This window comes from Neophocaena asiaeorientalis, unplaced genomic scaffold (genome assembly GCF_003031525.2).
Source record: "Neophocaena asiaeorientalis asiaeorientalis breed wild unplaced genomic scaffold, Neophocaena_asiaeorientalis_V1.1 scaffold308, whole genome shotgun sequence".
Lineage (NCBI taxonomy): Eukaryota > Metazoa > Chordata > Mammalia > Artiodactyla > Phocoenidae > Neophocaena > Neophocaena asiaeorientalis.
In genome coordinates this window covers 2,028,790-2,043,688 of record NW_020172768.1, presented here as the reverse complement: position 1 = coordinate 2,043,688, position 14,899 = coordinate 2,028,790, and the positions used below count along the sequence as shown (strand labels likewise).

At 51.4% G+C, this 14,899-nt stretch overlaps 2 protein-coding genes across 4 annotated transcripts in view; one reads left to right on the top strand and one right to left on the bottom strand.

Annotated features, from left to right (window-relative positions):
* Positions 1 to 1,985, top strand: part of FEZ1 (fasciculation and elongation protein zeta 1) — a 40,298-nt gene extending 38,313 nt beyond the window's left edge. Inside the window, exon 10 of the mRNA XM_024740774.1 lies at positions 1,629 to 1,985. Coding sequence (XP_024596542.1) covers positions 1,629 to 1,645 — 17 coding nt within the window. The 3' untranslated portion in view covers positions 1,646 to 1,985. The remainder of the gene's footprint in view (positions 1 to 1,628) is intronic.
* Positions 1,986 to 12,638: 10,653 nt separating this feature from the next.
* The window catches only part of PKNOX2 (PBX/knotted 1 homeobox 2), a 184,695-nt gene continuing 182,434 nt past the window's right edge, over positions 12,639 to 14,899 (bottom strand). For all 3 annotated transcript variants that reach the window (XM_024740828.1, XM_024740830.1, XM_024740829.1), the window contains one exon: positions 12,639 to 14,866. In XM_024740828.1, coding sequence (XP_024596596.1) covers positions 14,640 to 14,866 — 227 coding nt within the window. In that variant the 3' untranslated portion in view covers positions 12,639 to 14,639. The remainder of the gene's footprint in view (positions 14,867 to 14,899) is intronic.

Sequence of the window (14,899 nt, the reverse complement as noted above, 5' to 3'; positions counted from 1 at the left end):
GACCAAAAAAAAAAAAAAAAAGTATCTTTGATTACCCAACCAGTGTTCAGGTTTCCCTGATTTTCCTATAAATTTTTTTCAGGTTATTTGTTTGAATCAGGATCCAAAGAAGGTCCATACATTACAATTGCATAATGTATCTCTTAAATCTCTTTTAATATATATAGGTTCCCCTTTCCCTCCTCTCTCTCATTCTTTGCATTTTATTTCTTAGAGAAACCAGGTTATTTGCCCCATAGCATTTCCTCATTCCGGCTTTTCCTCGGTAGTTGTGTCCTCACGGTTTCATTTAATACGTTCTTCAACCTTTTGTATTTCTTGTTGCCCAGTAGAGCTAGAGGACTGACCACATTCAGATCGTCCACACCAGACCAGACCAGGCAGGGCCAGAGAGCTCAGTGTACAATTGCCCACAAGATTTTTGATAAGTTTTAGGTTATCAATGGTTGTAAACTTCCATTAAGAGACCTATTACCTGGTTGTCTTTCTTTGGGGGATATTAATATCTGTATTAGTCTGCTCAGGCTGCTAAAATAGAAGACCGGGTGGCTTAAACAACAGAAATTTATTTTCTCGCAGTTCTGGAGAGTAGAAGTCCAGGATCAAGGGGCCAGTAAAGTGGGTTTCTAGTGAGGGCTCTCTTCTTGGCTTGTAAACAGCTACCTTCTCGCTGTGTTCTCACACGGCCTTTCTTCTGTGTGTGTGGGGAGAGTGCCAGAGCGCTCTGGTGCTTCTTCTTACAAGGACACTAATCCCGGCAGATCAGAGCCCCACCCATAAGACTTCATTTAACCCTCCCTCCTTAGAGGCTCCATCTCCAAAGACAGCTGCACTGGGGGTTAGGGCTTCAACATGAATTCTTGGGGGGACACAAACATTGATTGTGTAACACTCTCCATCAATGGTCATTCATTGTCCAGATTCTGTTTTTCATTAGGTTTTGCTCCACAGGCACAACCTTGGGCGCAGCTTCCAAAGGCTTGTGGACCTCAGTTTAGAACCTCTTAGCTGTATTGTTTCCATAAGGCTCAGAAAGATTAATATTGAATTTCCGCAGGATGAATTTAGGCTAAACACTGGGAAGAACTTCTGACTCTTAAAGGTTTTTAAAGAGTATCCCATTTCTCAAAGGAGGTGTGTAGAAATGGGTTCTATACGTCTGGGAGCCCGAGAGCTAGACTTTACCCCTCACGATCCACTGAAATGTCAGTGAATTTATAAAACTAGTTAACATTTACTGAGCACTTTCTATTTGCCTCTGAGCAACCCTGTGGAGTAGGCAGAGGCACAGTCTACTGTATACATGAAGAAACAAGCACAGGTAGGAGAAGTTATTTCCCGAAGGTCATAGAATTTGTAACAGGCAGACCCAGGATGTGAACCCAAGCAGATGGGCAGCAGAGACCATGCAGTTAGTCATTACACTGAACAATCGCCTATCCCTGGCTCTTCCTCCTTCTGGAAGGAAGACACGTGATCACCATCCTTCCCTGGTTCTAAGGGGACAGTTCTCTGCTCAGGACGCAGGCGAGAGGCTGGCGTGACCGCTCTCGGCCACGGACACCCTGGGCTGGCAGGTCTGGCCACACACTTGCTTTGACATCCCTTCTCTCCTCTTCTCTTTCCAGTGCTCTGTCCTACCTAACCTTGCCCTTGGGAGCAGCCTTGCTGCGGAGGTCACTGAGCAAGAGTCATCCCACCGCAGGGACTGCATGACACCACGTAGCCTCCGCCGTGTATTTAAACGTGTATAGCTTAACCTGGATTAAACATGAGCAAATGCGCGGGGTCCTTTGCTGTTGGCTTCTAGTCCTAGTAACCATTGGATGCATGACCGAGGGGCAGGGCTGGTGACGTCACCTCCTCTCTGCCTGTGTCGGAGGGAGGTAGACGCTGTCGCCACTCATGGTGTAGTCTGGCTCCAGCCCTCAAAAACAGCTTCCACCCTAAGACTAATTTTGAAATAAACCTTCATTTAATTAATATTCTTCATGTGCTCTGGCGTGTGGTGCCCCTCGGCCCTCTGGTACAGACCTCCAGGGAAAGGATGTGTAGCTGCAACTTGATGCTCGTGGCCCGTGGCAGCCAACACGGCGTTTAGGGCTGGGCCGGGGTGGGGGGGGGTGGTGCATGCCATGCCCTGTGGCGGGGCTGCAGTCGTACAGACGGGAGGACGAGGCCATCTGCAGACGCCTAAGATCTAGCTGCTTGACAGCTTTACAGGGAGCCGCAGGCTGAGTTGGAGGAGCTACTGGTTAGAGAGGAGATTGTGAAGTTAGCGCATGGCAAGTGAAGCTCGGGGGGAGCGGCTGGGCAGCTGTGGTGCCTCCTGTTGGGATGGCCGGGTTGACTCCAGGAGGCCCAGGTGCTGGAGGGCATCAGCTCCGCTGGGTTCTCCCAGCGTGGGGGTCCCGGCTGCTTTCCTGACTGCTCCCACTGACCCCTGGTATCCTCTGGCCGTGCGTGCCCTCCTTGCCCTCCCTGCAGCCCTCGACTCCCATGTGCTGTCCCCGGCATTGCCAGCCTCTTTGGGCCAGCAGGTGAAAGCTGTCCTCGTATCCGGAGGGGGCTCGATTTCACCACGACCTGAACTGTTTTGGCTTCCATCTTCTGGCTTGAATGATATTAACTCTGCAGATTCCCACAGTCCTGTCTTAAAACAAAACTTTTATCAAGTACTTGCTATGCACCTGCCACTAGCTTTGTCACCTCTACAAATCATCTTGCATCTCAGCAGCCCTACGTAGGTAGTAGCATTGCCCTGATAGAAGGATGCGGAGACCAAGAAGCAGAGATGCTCAAAGTGGTGGAGTCAGACTGGCACCTCGTCCTCTAATCCAGTTAGATCTCCACCCCCTCTTAGGAGTTTGGTGTTTGTGTGCCCCACGGAAAGCCGTGCTTCACCACACTGGCAACTCCACAGAAGGCCACAGATGGAAACAGGTGACAATAGAAGGCATCCTTGTTGCCCTGCCTCTCACTTCCTGGGCCTCTGCTTTTCTAGGAGTGGTGCCGTAGAGCAGTAGCAGTCTTCCCTGGGGGTGAGGGGGCGGGGAAACTACCCCAGTGCCTGCAGCTCAAACTCAGGCATATACACAGAGCAGGACTTCCGTGTGGACAGAGCCCCGGCCACTATAGGAAGGTGGAAACACCACAAGGTACCCAATGCATATCCTCAGGGGTCAGCATGTGTACCTAAGTACAAGAGCTTTGACAAAAAGGGGCACCTGCAGCTCTGCGTTCTTTGGTGCCACGGCCAAGGGGCAAAGGGCCACTGGCAGGGTGAGGTCCTTAGCACGATTCACACTTTGCCAGCCATGGGGGGATGGGGTGGGGTGGGGAAAAAAAAAAAAAAAAATCAGTGAATTCCCAAGAGCCTTCCTTCCTGCCTTGGATTTGTCAGATCTGGGTCAGCCACTCCTTTCCCCCAATTTATCCTGCCAGCAGGTGTCTGAAGCAGCAGAGACAAGCTAATCAAAGCTGCTGGCAGTTAAAAATAAGCCTCAGGTGCCAGGGAGATGCTCCATCTCGGAGGAGGTGAGTCTAGCAGGACGGGGGCGGGGGTGGGAGTAGCGGCTGCTGTTTCCCTCCTGTTGTCCACATCGGGAGCCGAGGGGGATAGTAAATCAACGTCTCTGTGGTTTTGCATCACCCTTTCCTCTGTCCTTGCTACTCAACATGAGGGGCCCAGACCAGCAGCAGTGACAGCGCGTAGAAACTTGTTAGAAACGCAAAACTCAGGCCCAGCGCCCAGCAACCCCCCGCCCCACCGTTGGAAGCTGCATTTTAACGAGATTTCCAGGTAATTGGTGTTTGTGTTACGTTTGGAGACGCTTTACTAAGCTTTCGGTAAAAAGCTGGAGCCCTGACTCTCGGAGACTGAACCCTCAGAAAGCAAGGATGGTGTGATTAACAGGTGACCTCACTGTCTCTCCCCCGCACTCTGGTCCTCATCCCTCAGGGTCCCAGGGTGGATGGATACTTCTAACTCCAGTCAGTCCTGACGGCAAAGCTCAAGTCGACCTAGGGACTTGAGCTAGGCACTCAGCCAGGGCCACCGGGGAGCCAGGGCCTGCAGGGCACCCTCCTGGGCAGGTAGGACGTAGTTCGGCCAGCAGGCTCCTTCACTGAGGTACATCCACATCAATTAAAGGCCTCCATGTGGGTTTGCGAAGCTTAATCTGATCCAGTCTTGGTGAGGAAATGCCGTTGTCGGGCCTGATGCCAGCCTTTGGTTGTGTAGAATCGAAACAAACTATCCTATGTCCCCACACTCCCTTTCCTTGCATCTCTGCTTCAAGACGGGAGACAGATGTGGTATCTCAGAAAGAAAACCCAAAGGAAAATAAATTAATTAATTAATTTAAAAAGAAAAAGGACTTCCCTGGTTGGCACAGTCGTTAAGAATCCGCCTGCCAACGCAAGGGACACGGGTTCAAGCCCTGGTCCAGGAAGATCCCACATGCCGTGGAGCAGCTAAGCCCATGTGCCACAACTACAGAGCCCCCGAGCCACAACTACTGAAGCCTGTGTGCCTAGAGCCCGTGCTCCGCAACAAAGTGTAGCCCCTGCTCTCCGCAACTAGAGAAAAGCCCGCGCGCGCTGCAACAAAGACCCAGTGCAGACAAAACTAAATAAATAAATAAACAAATTAAAGAAAAAGAGAACCCAAAGGGAAGGACTTTGGGATACTAAGTTTTACGGGATGAGTTGGATTTTTAAAATGAAATAAACCTTTTGCGTGCTCACTGGAATAATATCTGGAGTATAACTATCTTCTAGAGGCCAGGGAAGAGACGGGGAAAATCATAAGGTGCAATCCAATGGGTGTTTCAGTATGAATGATGGACCAAGTCCTAACGGGTGTGATGAGTCTGTTCCATGGGCTTTGAGCATCACTGTGTCCTAGGGACTCCCCCAGCGGCCCCGTCACAAGAGCGCTTCCGGTCTCACCAAAGGCCAGGAGCAGGGGGCACCCCAGGGGCCCAGCCCTCCTTCAGGAGAAGCGTGAATCGGGAGGGAGCCGGGAGAGGTGACACCCAGGCCAGCGTCCACGATTAGTATGCGTGGAGGGGAGAGTAATTAGATGCAGCTCTTGGAGAAGAGACACGTTCTTGATGGCGCCTGATGATTTATTTCCTTGGGAGGATGACAGGAGACTCCTTAGGATTTCTGTCTGAGCCTGAGCTTTGCTCTCCTCCTCCCTTCGTGAGAGAGGGGACGCAGAGGCCACTCTGCTTACCAGGAAGGTGCTTGGCTTCATATTACTGCCTTTCTTTTAAAAGAACAATGGGCCACCTTAACCCACAGCCTCGCAGCTCCAGCCCCTCACCCCCTGCCCAAGCCCTCATGCATATTCATCCTGCTTCAAAGAGCACAGCATGGAATATGCAAATTAGCCAGGCAGGAGCTGGTTGGCATTTTGATAATAGCTTTGTCTGACAAACCCCAGAGACACACGCACATCTAGTTCCTCTCTCTCTTTATCTCTCTCTCTCTCTTCCCCTCCCTCCCTCCCTCCCTCTCTCCCCTTCCTCTATCCTGTGTCCCCCTCTTCACTCTCTCTTCCACTCCCCATCTGTCAGAGAACAGGAAAATGAAGCGAGTTAATGAAAGGCCAGGTGTCTGCATTCCAGTCCAGTGTATTTCCACTTTTCTCTCCTCCTCCTTGAACAGAACCATTTTGTTTTTCCCATTAAACTGTTCCTGATCCGACAACGCCTGCGGCCCCGGGCCTGCCCTCTGCTCTTAGTGGCCTCCCCGACTTCGTCTGGGCCCCATTCTCTGCTCTCTCTCCCAGAGATGAGCTCCCTTCTCTTTGTCCTTCCATCTTTCAACCTGGTTTTACTGTCAACAGTCGAGCCTAAAAAACCCAAGAACCTGGACTTGCCCTTTGAACAGGAGGGAAGGAATCACCTACACAGGCTGGAAGTGAGGGGGGCTTGGATGTCTGTTGTCATCACTGACAGGTTACTCGGACTCAGCAGTTCCTGACCTCTCGCATCCATCTCTACGACACATCTGAGCAGCCATCAGCAACGGCGCAATGGACCTGCCTTTGCCCCGTTCTTGGTCCCCGTCTGTTGATAGACAACAGCGGCCTCTCCCCCAACACTATCTCCCCAAGCCCCTGCCGCAGCACCGCTCCTAGAAAAGCACGCAGAGCAATTTCTCAAGGACTTAGGTCCTACCCTTCCCCCCCCAATGTAAATGGTTGCTCCTGGAAAAGTACGCAGAGCAATTTCTTAAGGACTTAGGTCCTGCCCCTCCCCCCAAAATGTAAATGGTTCCAGCTGGAGGTGGTGGGCTACTGGGTAGATGCTCTGCCTTGGGAGAAGCAGCTAAGGTTTGGATCCCACGTCTGTGAAGGCTGTTTCATCTGGGAAACTTACAGGAGGAAAGCAGAGGCAGGGGCAGGGATGCAGGCACCTCCGAGGATTTCAGGGAAGAGGGGAGTCTCTTCCGTTGACCTTGAAGGCCAGCCCTGATCAAGCCAAAGCTCAGGAGGCAAATTACCTCATAGAAGGAGCATGGGTTTGAGGCTTGGGTCCAAATCCCAGCTCTACTACCTATTCGCAAAATAATTTTTGAGAAAATTATTTAATTTCTCTGTTTCCGTATTTTAGAAATGGGATATTAATAATAATGCCAGTAATTCCCCCAGGGCTTTTTGGAATCATTTACAGTATCTAGCATATATGCTAAGTGCTCAGTACATTGTGACTTTTATTGTTGCTGGTAAACTTCCAGGAACATAGAGAAAGGACTGGGCCCTATGGCCTCTTAAGCCTCATCATTTTCTCAATCCAGAAGCAACCAGGAACACCTGAAAGCAAAACCAAAACAAGATAGGGTGTGGCCTGTTCCCCTCAAATCGGCCTCACCACCCCCACCCCCTTTAGGCTCCCTAAATCCTGCTTAGTGGTGGCCCATCTGATTCTAGGACCAGTGGCCTCTGGGCTCTTCTGCACAAGGCGACAAAACCAAGAGGCAGAGCTGGGTCATATTCTGATTTCTCAGCAGGTTCATTCAGGGTGGGTGGTGGAGGAGGGACGGTGAAAAGTCACATTTATTTTTGCACTTAGAGAAAAGATTCTATTTTCACCGGCAAGGAGACAGGTAGAATGACAGAAGAGGAAGCACACAGGCCACCCCAGACGCAGTCAGAGAAGCCTCACGTGCTGTAGGATTACAACGTGATCCGATCAGGTGGGGTCATGAGGATAAATTCATGAGGTTGGAGAAAGGCACTGCAGATATCCCGCAGAGGAAGTAAGCCTCGAAGATCACTGCTTCCTCCACCCGCCGCCAGAGGGCAGCTCTCAGCTCGAGGGGTGGAGGTTGGCGGGATCCGGTGAATCTATGCAACGCTGGAGGGCCCCGGGCTCCCGTAGCTGGACGTGGACGGCAAAGGTGGGTGACAATTTACAATGCGCTGTGGATGGGGTTCCCACAGGGAGTGGGCAAGTTGGGTTTACTGACCCTTGGTGCCCTTTCCAGGACTGAGAAACAGTGTTTTCACTCTAGCCTGGGATCTTTGTTGTGTGCAAAGACCCCTGGAGGGGGCGGTACGGAGGGCAACAAGGCCCTTGCGGCTCAGAGCGACTCACCGCGGAGCTTTTTCTGCAATCAGGCTTGGGTGAAGCAGTGGTTCAGCATCTCCGGGGTGCTATTCAAAATGCACCGACCTCAGCCCCACCCTTGGAGAGTCTGCTCTAGCAGACTGAGAATGGAATTTGGGCGCCTTCACCTCCAAAACCTTGCTCAGCAATTCTGAGGTGCCTCCTGCAGAGAACTCCTGAGGTGGGAATTGGGAGAGAGACGAAGATGCCCCTGGGCATGGAGGTGCTGGGGGGATTTCGTCACAAGAGAGCTAGGTTATTTCATCTCCTCCCAAAATGTGACCCCACATGCATACACAGCGCCATGCAGGCAAAGGGGCAGCAGGAAAAGTGGAGTAGGCTAGCTGCTGGGGGCCTGGGCAGTGATGTGGTCTCAGCTTCCCCAGCAGGGCTGGGGTCATCCGCAGGGAGGAGAGGCATCCCCAGGAGGAGCTGGGGGTCCGCTGCACTGTCGTCCGCGGGACTGAGTTTCATAGAAGATCCACCAAAGGGGAACTTAAAGACCCTCCCCTCTCACCCCCTCGCTGTGCAGGTGAGGAAGTGAATTTAGGTGGTCCCTGTGGGTGAGGGGAAGTATTGGCAGAGTCTCAGTCAAATCCAGGGGAAGCCAGTGCTCTTTCTTTCCCTGCAAAGGAGTCACGGGAGGCCCGCAGGTGGGCAGAGCTGGCCTTGCATGAGTCTGATATCATAAAATGTTGCAGTACTGTGGGGGGAAGAACCACCCAGAAATTCACGAAGGAGCAGGTGGATGGGAGAACTGCACACCTGAAGTGAGTTCTCTGGATAATGCTTGGGTGTAATAAGATGAAAAGAATCTGAAAATGAAAAGGTATAATGAGATATACACAACTGAAGGGAATTGTCTTAAATGGCTGATTGTAATGAGATGCACATAAATTGTCAGGCTTGTAATGAAATGAAAAAAAATTCTTGCCTGGTAATACTGGGTGTAATGTCTACACCTGAAATAAGTCGTCTCAGTGCACTGAATGTAATGAGATGCACATAATTTTAAAGAGTGTAATGAGATGAGAAATAAATCAAACACTTGTCTTAAAATGAAAGATGTACTAAGAGGCATACACCTGAAGGGCATTGTCCTAAATGGTTTTGCTTTAATGAGATGCATTTAATTTGCAAAGGGGCTAAATGAGATTGGCCCAGAGAGAGGCTGAGAAATATAAAAGTATAGGGTACACTTGAAAGTGGTATCATAAAATCTGCCTGGTATGTGGGATGGAAATAAGATGCTACCTTAGAAATGTGTGGAGGACTTCCCTGGTGGTACAGCGGTTAAGAATCCGCCTGCCAATGCAGGGACACGGGTTTGAGCCCTGGTCTGGGAAGATCCCACATGCTGCGGAGCAACTAAGCCCGTGCGCCACAACTACAACTGCTGTGCCTGCACTCTAGAGCCCGCAAGCCACAACTACTGAGCCCGAGTGCCACAACTACTGAAGCCCGCATGCCTAGAGCCCGTGCTCCACAAGAGAAGCCACCGCAATGAGAAGCCTGCACACCACAATGAAGAGTAGCCCCCGCTCGCCACAACTAGAGAAAGCCCGCGCACAGCAACGAAGACCCAGCACAGCCAAAAAGAAAGAAAGGAAGGAAGAGAGGAAGAAAGCAATGCATGGAGCGTGATGCTATTGGCATTCTTTCTGCCAGTCCTCTGTGACCTTTGGCCTGGGCTGCTCTGCAAAGTTAAATTATCCTCTGTCCCCCATACGATGCCAGGCACATAGTAGGCACCTGTGGATACTCACTGAATGATTAACTGGCTCAGGGAGTTGTAGTGTATTTAGCAAAAGGAAGTTAAGGGGAGCAGCTATAAAACAAGGAACTTCTAAAAGGCACCTGAAAACTATTTTCTGAGAGCGATGTTTCTCAAAGTCTTTAGCATCTTGATCAGAATCTGGGAAAAATCTAGTCGTGGGACCTAATCATATATAACAAGCAACCTGGTGGTTTTTATGCCTCAAGGCTCATGATCACTTCTGAGGGCCAGGTAGGCAGGCAACGTATGAGTGAAGGTATCTGGATGTCAGACACAGGTACCTTTGCAATTAAAGGTGGGAGATTCTTCACTTCCACAAATATATTCTCCCGAAGTTTTTTCAAAGGCAGAGTCCCCCCCCCTTTTTTTTTTCCTGCGGTACGCGGGCCTCTCACTGTTGTGGCCTCTCCCATTGTGGAGCACAGGCTCCGGACGCGCGGGCTCAGCGGCCATGGCTCACGGGCCCAGCCGCTCCGTGGCATGTGGGATCTTCCCGGACCGGGGCAGGAACCCGTGTCCCCTGCATCGGCAGGCGGACTCTCAACCACTGCGCCACCAGGGATGTGCAGAGCGCCCCCCCCCACAACTTTTTTTTTTAAAGGAACCATTGTTTTATTTTTATAAATTTACTTTTATTTATTTATTTATTTTTGGCTGCATTGGGTCTTCGTTGCTGCGTGCGGGCTTTCTCTAGCTGCGGTGAGCGGGGGCTACTCCTCGTTGCGGTGCACGGGCTTCTCGTTGCGGTGGCTTCTCTTGCGGAGCATGGGCTCTAGGTGCACAGGCTCAGTAGTTGTGGCTTGGGGGCTCAGTAGTTGTGGCGCACGGGCCTAGCCACTCTGTGGCATGTGGGATCTTCCCGGACCAGGGCTCGAATCCGTGTCCCCTGCATTGGCAGGCGGATTGTTAACCATGCGCCACCAGTGATGTGCCACCATCACTCATGATAGAGCAATGGGTATAAAGCTATATTTTCCTTTTTAAAAAAACCACTCAAATATTGGAGGGAAAGGCAAAAAAGGAAAAGAATAAAAGGGAGGAGGAAGCTTAATTAGTCAACGAGCCATCCAAGGGGCGGCTGCCCAATAATAAATGACCCTCAGCCTTCCAGTTGGGGGATCACATGAGTTGCCATTGTCATGACAACCTGGCGGCCACATCATCGGGGGCGGCAGTGACTCAACTACATTCATCTGTAGCCGGGTGGGAATATAGGTCCCGAGTTGCCTGATTGCCCGATTTTTGAAGAGAAACCAGGAATCTGAATTTTTATGTGCAACCTTCTAACTTAAATGTTGGCCCCCAAATTTTACAAAACAGTATATGGTCCAGACAAAACATGACCGTGAGCTGAATTTGACCTGAGTGCCTCCTGTTTACAGCTCTGAATGATCAAGTTTGAGGTCATTGTCCTAGGATGCGATCATAACTCATCCATTATGGGGATGTTAGGAGCTCACTTCAGTCTCAATCTTCCCCTAGAATGTGAATTCTCTGAAGGCAAGAACTATGTCTTTGTCGATCACAGTTATATCCTCCGTATCTAGAACTGCCTGGGACAGAGTCGGCGCTCAATTAATACATGAATGAATGAGTTCGTGCCGGCTGCAGTGTGACAGTCACTGCCCTCATCTGGTCACATCCAAGGCAGCAGAGAGGTCCCATGGTCGAGGAAGTTGAGCTCTGGTCATGAACTTCCCTGAGCAGGAATCTCCAATCAGTTCATCCCTGATGGGCTCAGGGCTGGGGCTAAAAGTTAGTCTGAACATTTCCCAGGGCCCTGATACCACAGCTCCATTTTGGGGGTAAAGGAACCTCTCCCCCACCCCCACCCCCGCATTGTCCCATCTCTTACTTCTGCATGGACTGTGGCACATCTTCTCCGTAGGTTGGATAGGATTGGGGTCATGCAGAGACAGAGCTTGCTGCCTTCTCAAAACACAACCACCCACATCTCAAATGATTTAGGAAACCACTTTTTAGTTAGAAGCATTGTGTAAAAGATGGTGGAACTTGAGAGAAACACTTAGGAAGGGGTGGGAGAGGCTGGGGTAGAGCCACTGTAATTTCTGAGAGTAGTGTTTCCTGAAATGTGTTTTGTGTGTAACTAGTATAATTGAATAGACATTACTTGAAAAAAAAATAAATACTTTTGGGGAACATGTTAAACAGAGACAGGCTTCTTTCCTGCAGGACTTCTCAGAGGCTTTAATGTACTAATGCACATTATGAAACTCCTCTATCAAAATATAATATGCAGTTCATCCTAGACTAATTAGGCTGTGGAATTTTTTATTTTATTTTATTTTTTTGGATAGCATATCTTTTAAGACGGTGTTCCTTGGAAATCACTGCTTTGAAAGCTGTCTTCCTGGCTCTGAAAGGTGAGGTTCTAGGTATCAGCGTCCTGTGGCTCTTGAGACTTTTTTCACTGCCCAGAGGTGGCGTCTCTGCTGTGTTTGCAGAATCTCCAGGTGTGACTGGGGGCTGGGCTCTGGGAGGGCGGTGACCCAGGGGACCGCTATCCACGCTGCGTGGAGATCCGTTTTGCCTGTGGAATCACTCCCTTTCCCATCTTCAGCCTGGCCAGAGGGTGTCCACGGGTAAGTGTGAACTCTGCAGCCTTTTTGAACTGGAACAAGGAACCCTCCCTCCTGCTTCTAAACCGATACCCCAGTACAGGGCCCAGATAAGGAAACCTCTAGGTTGAAAGTAACATGAAAGACTGCCTCTCACTTAGTTGGGGAGATAGCTGCCTCTAACTTTCTTCCCGCCCTAGGGAATAGAGTGCTGAATTATGCGGTTCAAAGGGCAGGCTACGCTCTGGACACAGCTCCTGGATTCACTGTGGCAGTCAAGACTGCCTCTCCTTCCTGATTCCCGGGACCTTTCACCTGAGGGATAGGGCATGTGAGGGCTGGGGGAGGGGCAGTGGTGGCCCCGACTTGGATGGAGGTCGGAAAAGCAAGGGGCTTTGAGGGTAGAGTGTGGTGGAAGAGCTCCCCTGCTATGGGGGCAGCCTGCCAGGAGAGGGCAGTGCAGAGCCTCCTCCTGTCTTCCCTCCTCCATCTCTTTGTCTTGGAGCAGACACGTCTGCGCTGAGTGTACTGAACTTGGCCGTCGTCCTCCCCAGAGAGGTGAACTGAGGACACCCAGAAAGCCTTCTTCCTTGGTCCTTTCATGGGTATTCAGGTCAACAAGGAGTATGCTGAGGTCTCCAAATTTTCTCTGGTCCAGGGTCCCCCTAACCCCTAATCACAGAAAAAGAGAATCGCGTGCCAGAATTATGGTAGGTAATAAGGTTTACTGAAAACTCGGCCACATTCAGTACTGGTTTGGTGGATACATCAGAAGAGGTTGCATAACATTAATTAGGCAGGTGGAGGGGGCTGGGAGGAGGATGTGTGGGCACATGTGTGCAGGTGTGCCTGTGCTGGGGTGGGATGCCTGTCAAAAGTGATAAGTGGAAGGGTGTGCATGTGAACAAGAAAAAGAACCAGAACAGGAAATGTATTTTATCCCGCTTCACGTTGCAAAATTCTCACGCCAGAAAAGCTAGACTTTCCTCTACCTATGGCATCAAAAGGGAGTAAAAAATGATTGGATCACCCAGATTATAAATAAGGTTATTTGTTTCTCAAAAATCCTTATTAAAACATTAAATATCAGCTCTTTTGGGGGAAGAAATACATTCATTTCAGGGAGACCTCAGGAAAGCCACCATCCTTTTGCTCCTCCTTCGGGGGCCCCGCGGGGGCCCTTGAGTTGAGCCAGGCAGCCGCTCACATCCTGCCACTGATGGAGATGGCCAACGCACGACTGACACATGAAGCTGCAAGTCCATTAAATTAACTTCAATGGAAAACACACGTGTGATCAGTCCCGTCATTCACAGCCATAGGGGTGGGAGGGAACGGGAGGATGGGGTGCCAACCCCGGGGGACTGGATGTTGGGGTGGGAGGGTGTGTGTTGGGCAGATGGTGGGAAGACTCCTCCTCCTGGTGGAGCCCCAGTTCCTCCAGTGCTGTGTAAGTGATGGTGTGTAGAACAGTGAGGCGGGGGTGGGGGTGGGGCACCTCCTCCACACTTTGGATATTGATGAGAAGAGGGATGTAGCACCTTCTCCAACCCCTGGCTTCCCACTGGGCTGGATGCTTCTTTCCAATGTTTCTTCTGCCTCCTCTGAAGGACAGAGTGAAGACGAGAGGATGAAGGCTGGTGGAGCCGACCTGGGAGCAGGGCGACAGCAGTGAGGGACAGGAAGGGTGGACAGATTCCAAGCTAACCTGGCTCCACCCTCTCTGATGGCCCCTGGAGGGGGTGGAACGTCTGGGGAGCTCCACCTGAGGGCTGGAACATCTGGGATAAGACACCGCTGTCCTGTTGTTACAGGAGCTGAGTTCTGTGACCACTGGGGATAGCTGTGGTCCCCAAAGTCACCTTGATATGGCTCCTACCCCAGGTTCTGCCATCTCCTTGGGTCCTGGAGCCAACCCAGGTGAAGGGGCTCCGCTTTACCTCCTATAAACGAGCCCACCAGCTTACCACTGATTTCCAGGAGAGAGAGAAGGCAGCTCTGGTGGCTCCCATCCCTCTCTCCCAAGTCCACGGCTGCCTGTGCCCAGAGACAGGGCCTTGGAGGGCTGAGAGGAGCTCCAGGAGTCCAGGTCCCACCCTGGTCTGCCGGATGTGACGCTTCAGGCCGTTCCCCTCCTCCAGCCATGGATTATACGTTGAGGCTCCCTCCTGCCCTTGAATGTCTCTCAGAGGAGCTAACAGTCCTCGGGAGGTGGAACGCAGACCCCCTTTGTCTCTCCCTTTCCTCCTAACTCTGTTCCCTGGCAAAGGCTCACTCTGTGAACAGCACTGATCCACCTCACGGCGCAGGGCTTGTAAACAACTCAAGTCCTTCAGTGGCGGGGGTTTGGGGGCGTGGGTGCCATCTGTCTTCAGGGATTTGGTGAGTCCAGATCTCACTCCTGCCTTTCTGTCCAGGCTGCTCGACTGGCCCCACCAAACGGAGTCCTCTGCAGCTCTAGGGAAGTGGGGCCAGGGTACTGGTGGAAGCTTGGTGGTTGGGAAGGAAAAGGTGTTTCCTCTGCATTTCCTCCAGCTACTGATTTTGGGAAGCCAGGGTCCAACTTCCTCGGTGCTGCCTGCCCATGTCTCCTCCCCCGCCAGCCTGAAGCCCTCCTGACGACACTCCTGCTCGGTGATCAGTGCCACCTGGGCTGCCCGGCTACTCCAGGGAGTCACTGTGCTCCAAGCCCAGGTCGCTGACATTCGTTGTCTGCAGCTCGTCGGCCTCGTCCTCCAGCTCCTCTTCCTCTTCCTCTTCCATCTCGTCCTCATCCTCTTCTTCTGTCCCATCCAGTGAGTCGTCGTGTGCGGCCATCATAGCCTGCTGCATGGCCATGGTGGCATTGTCTGAGGACAGGGACTGCAGGTTGTCCAGGTTGATGGAACCTATGTGGGAGAAGAAGGCAAGGGTCAGGCCCA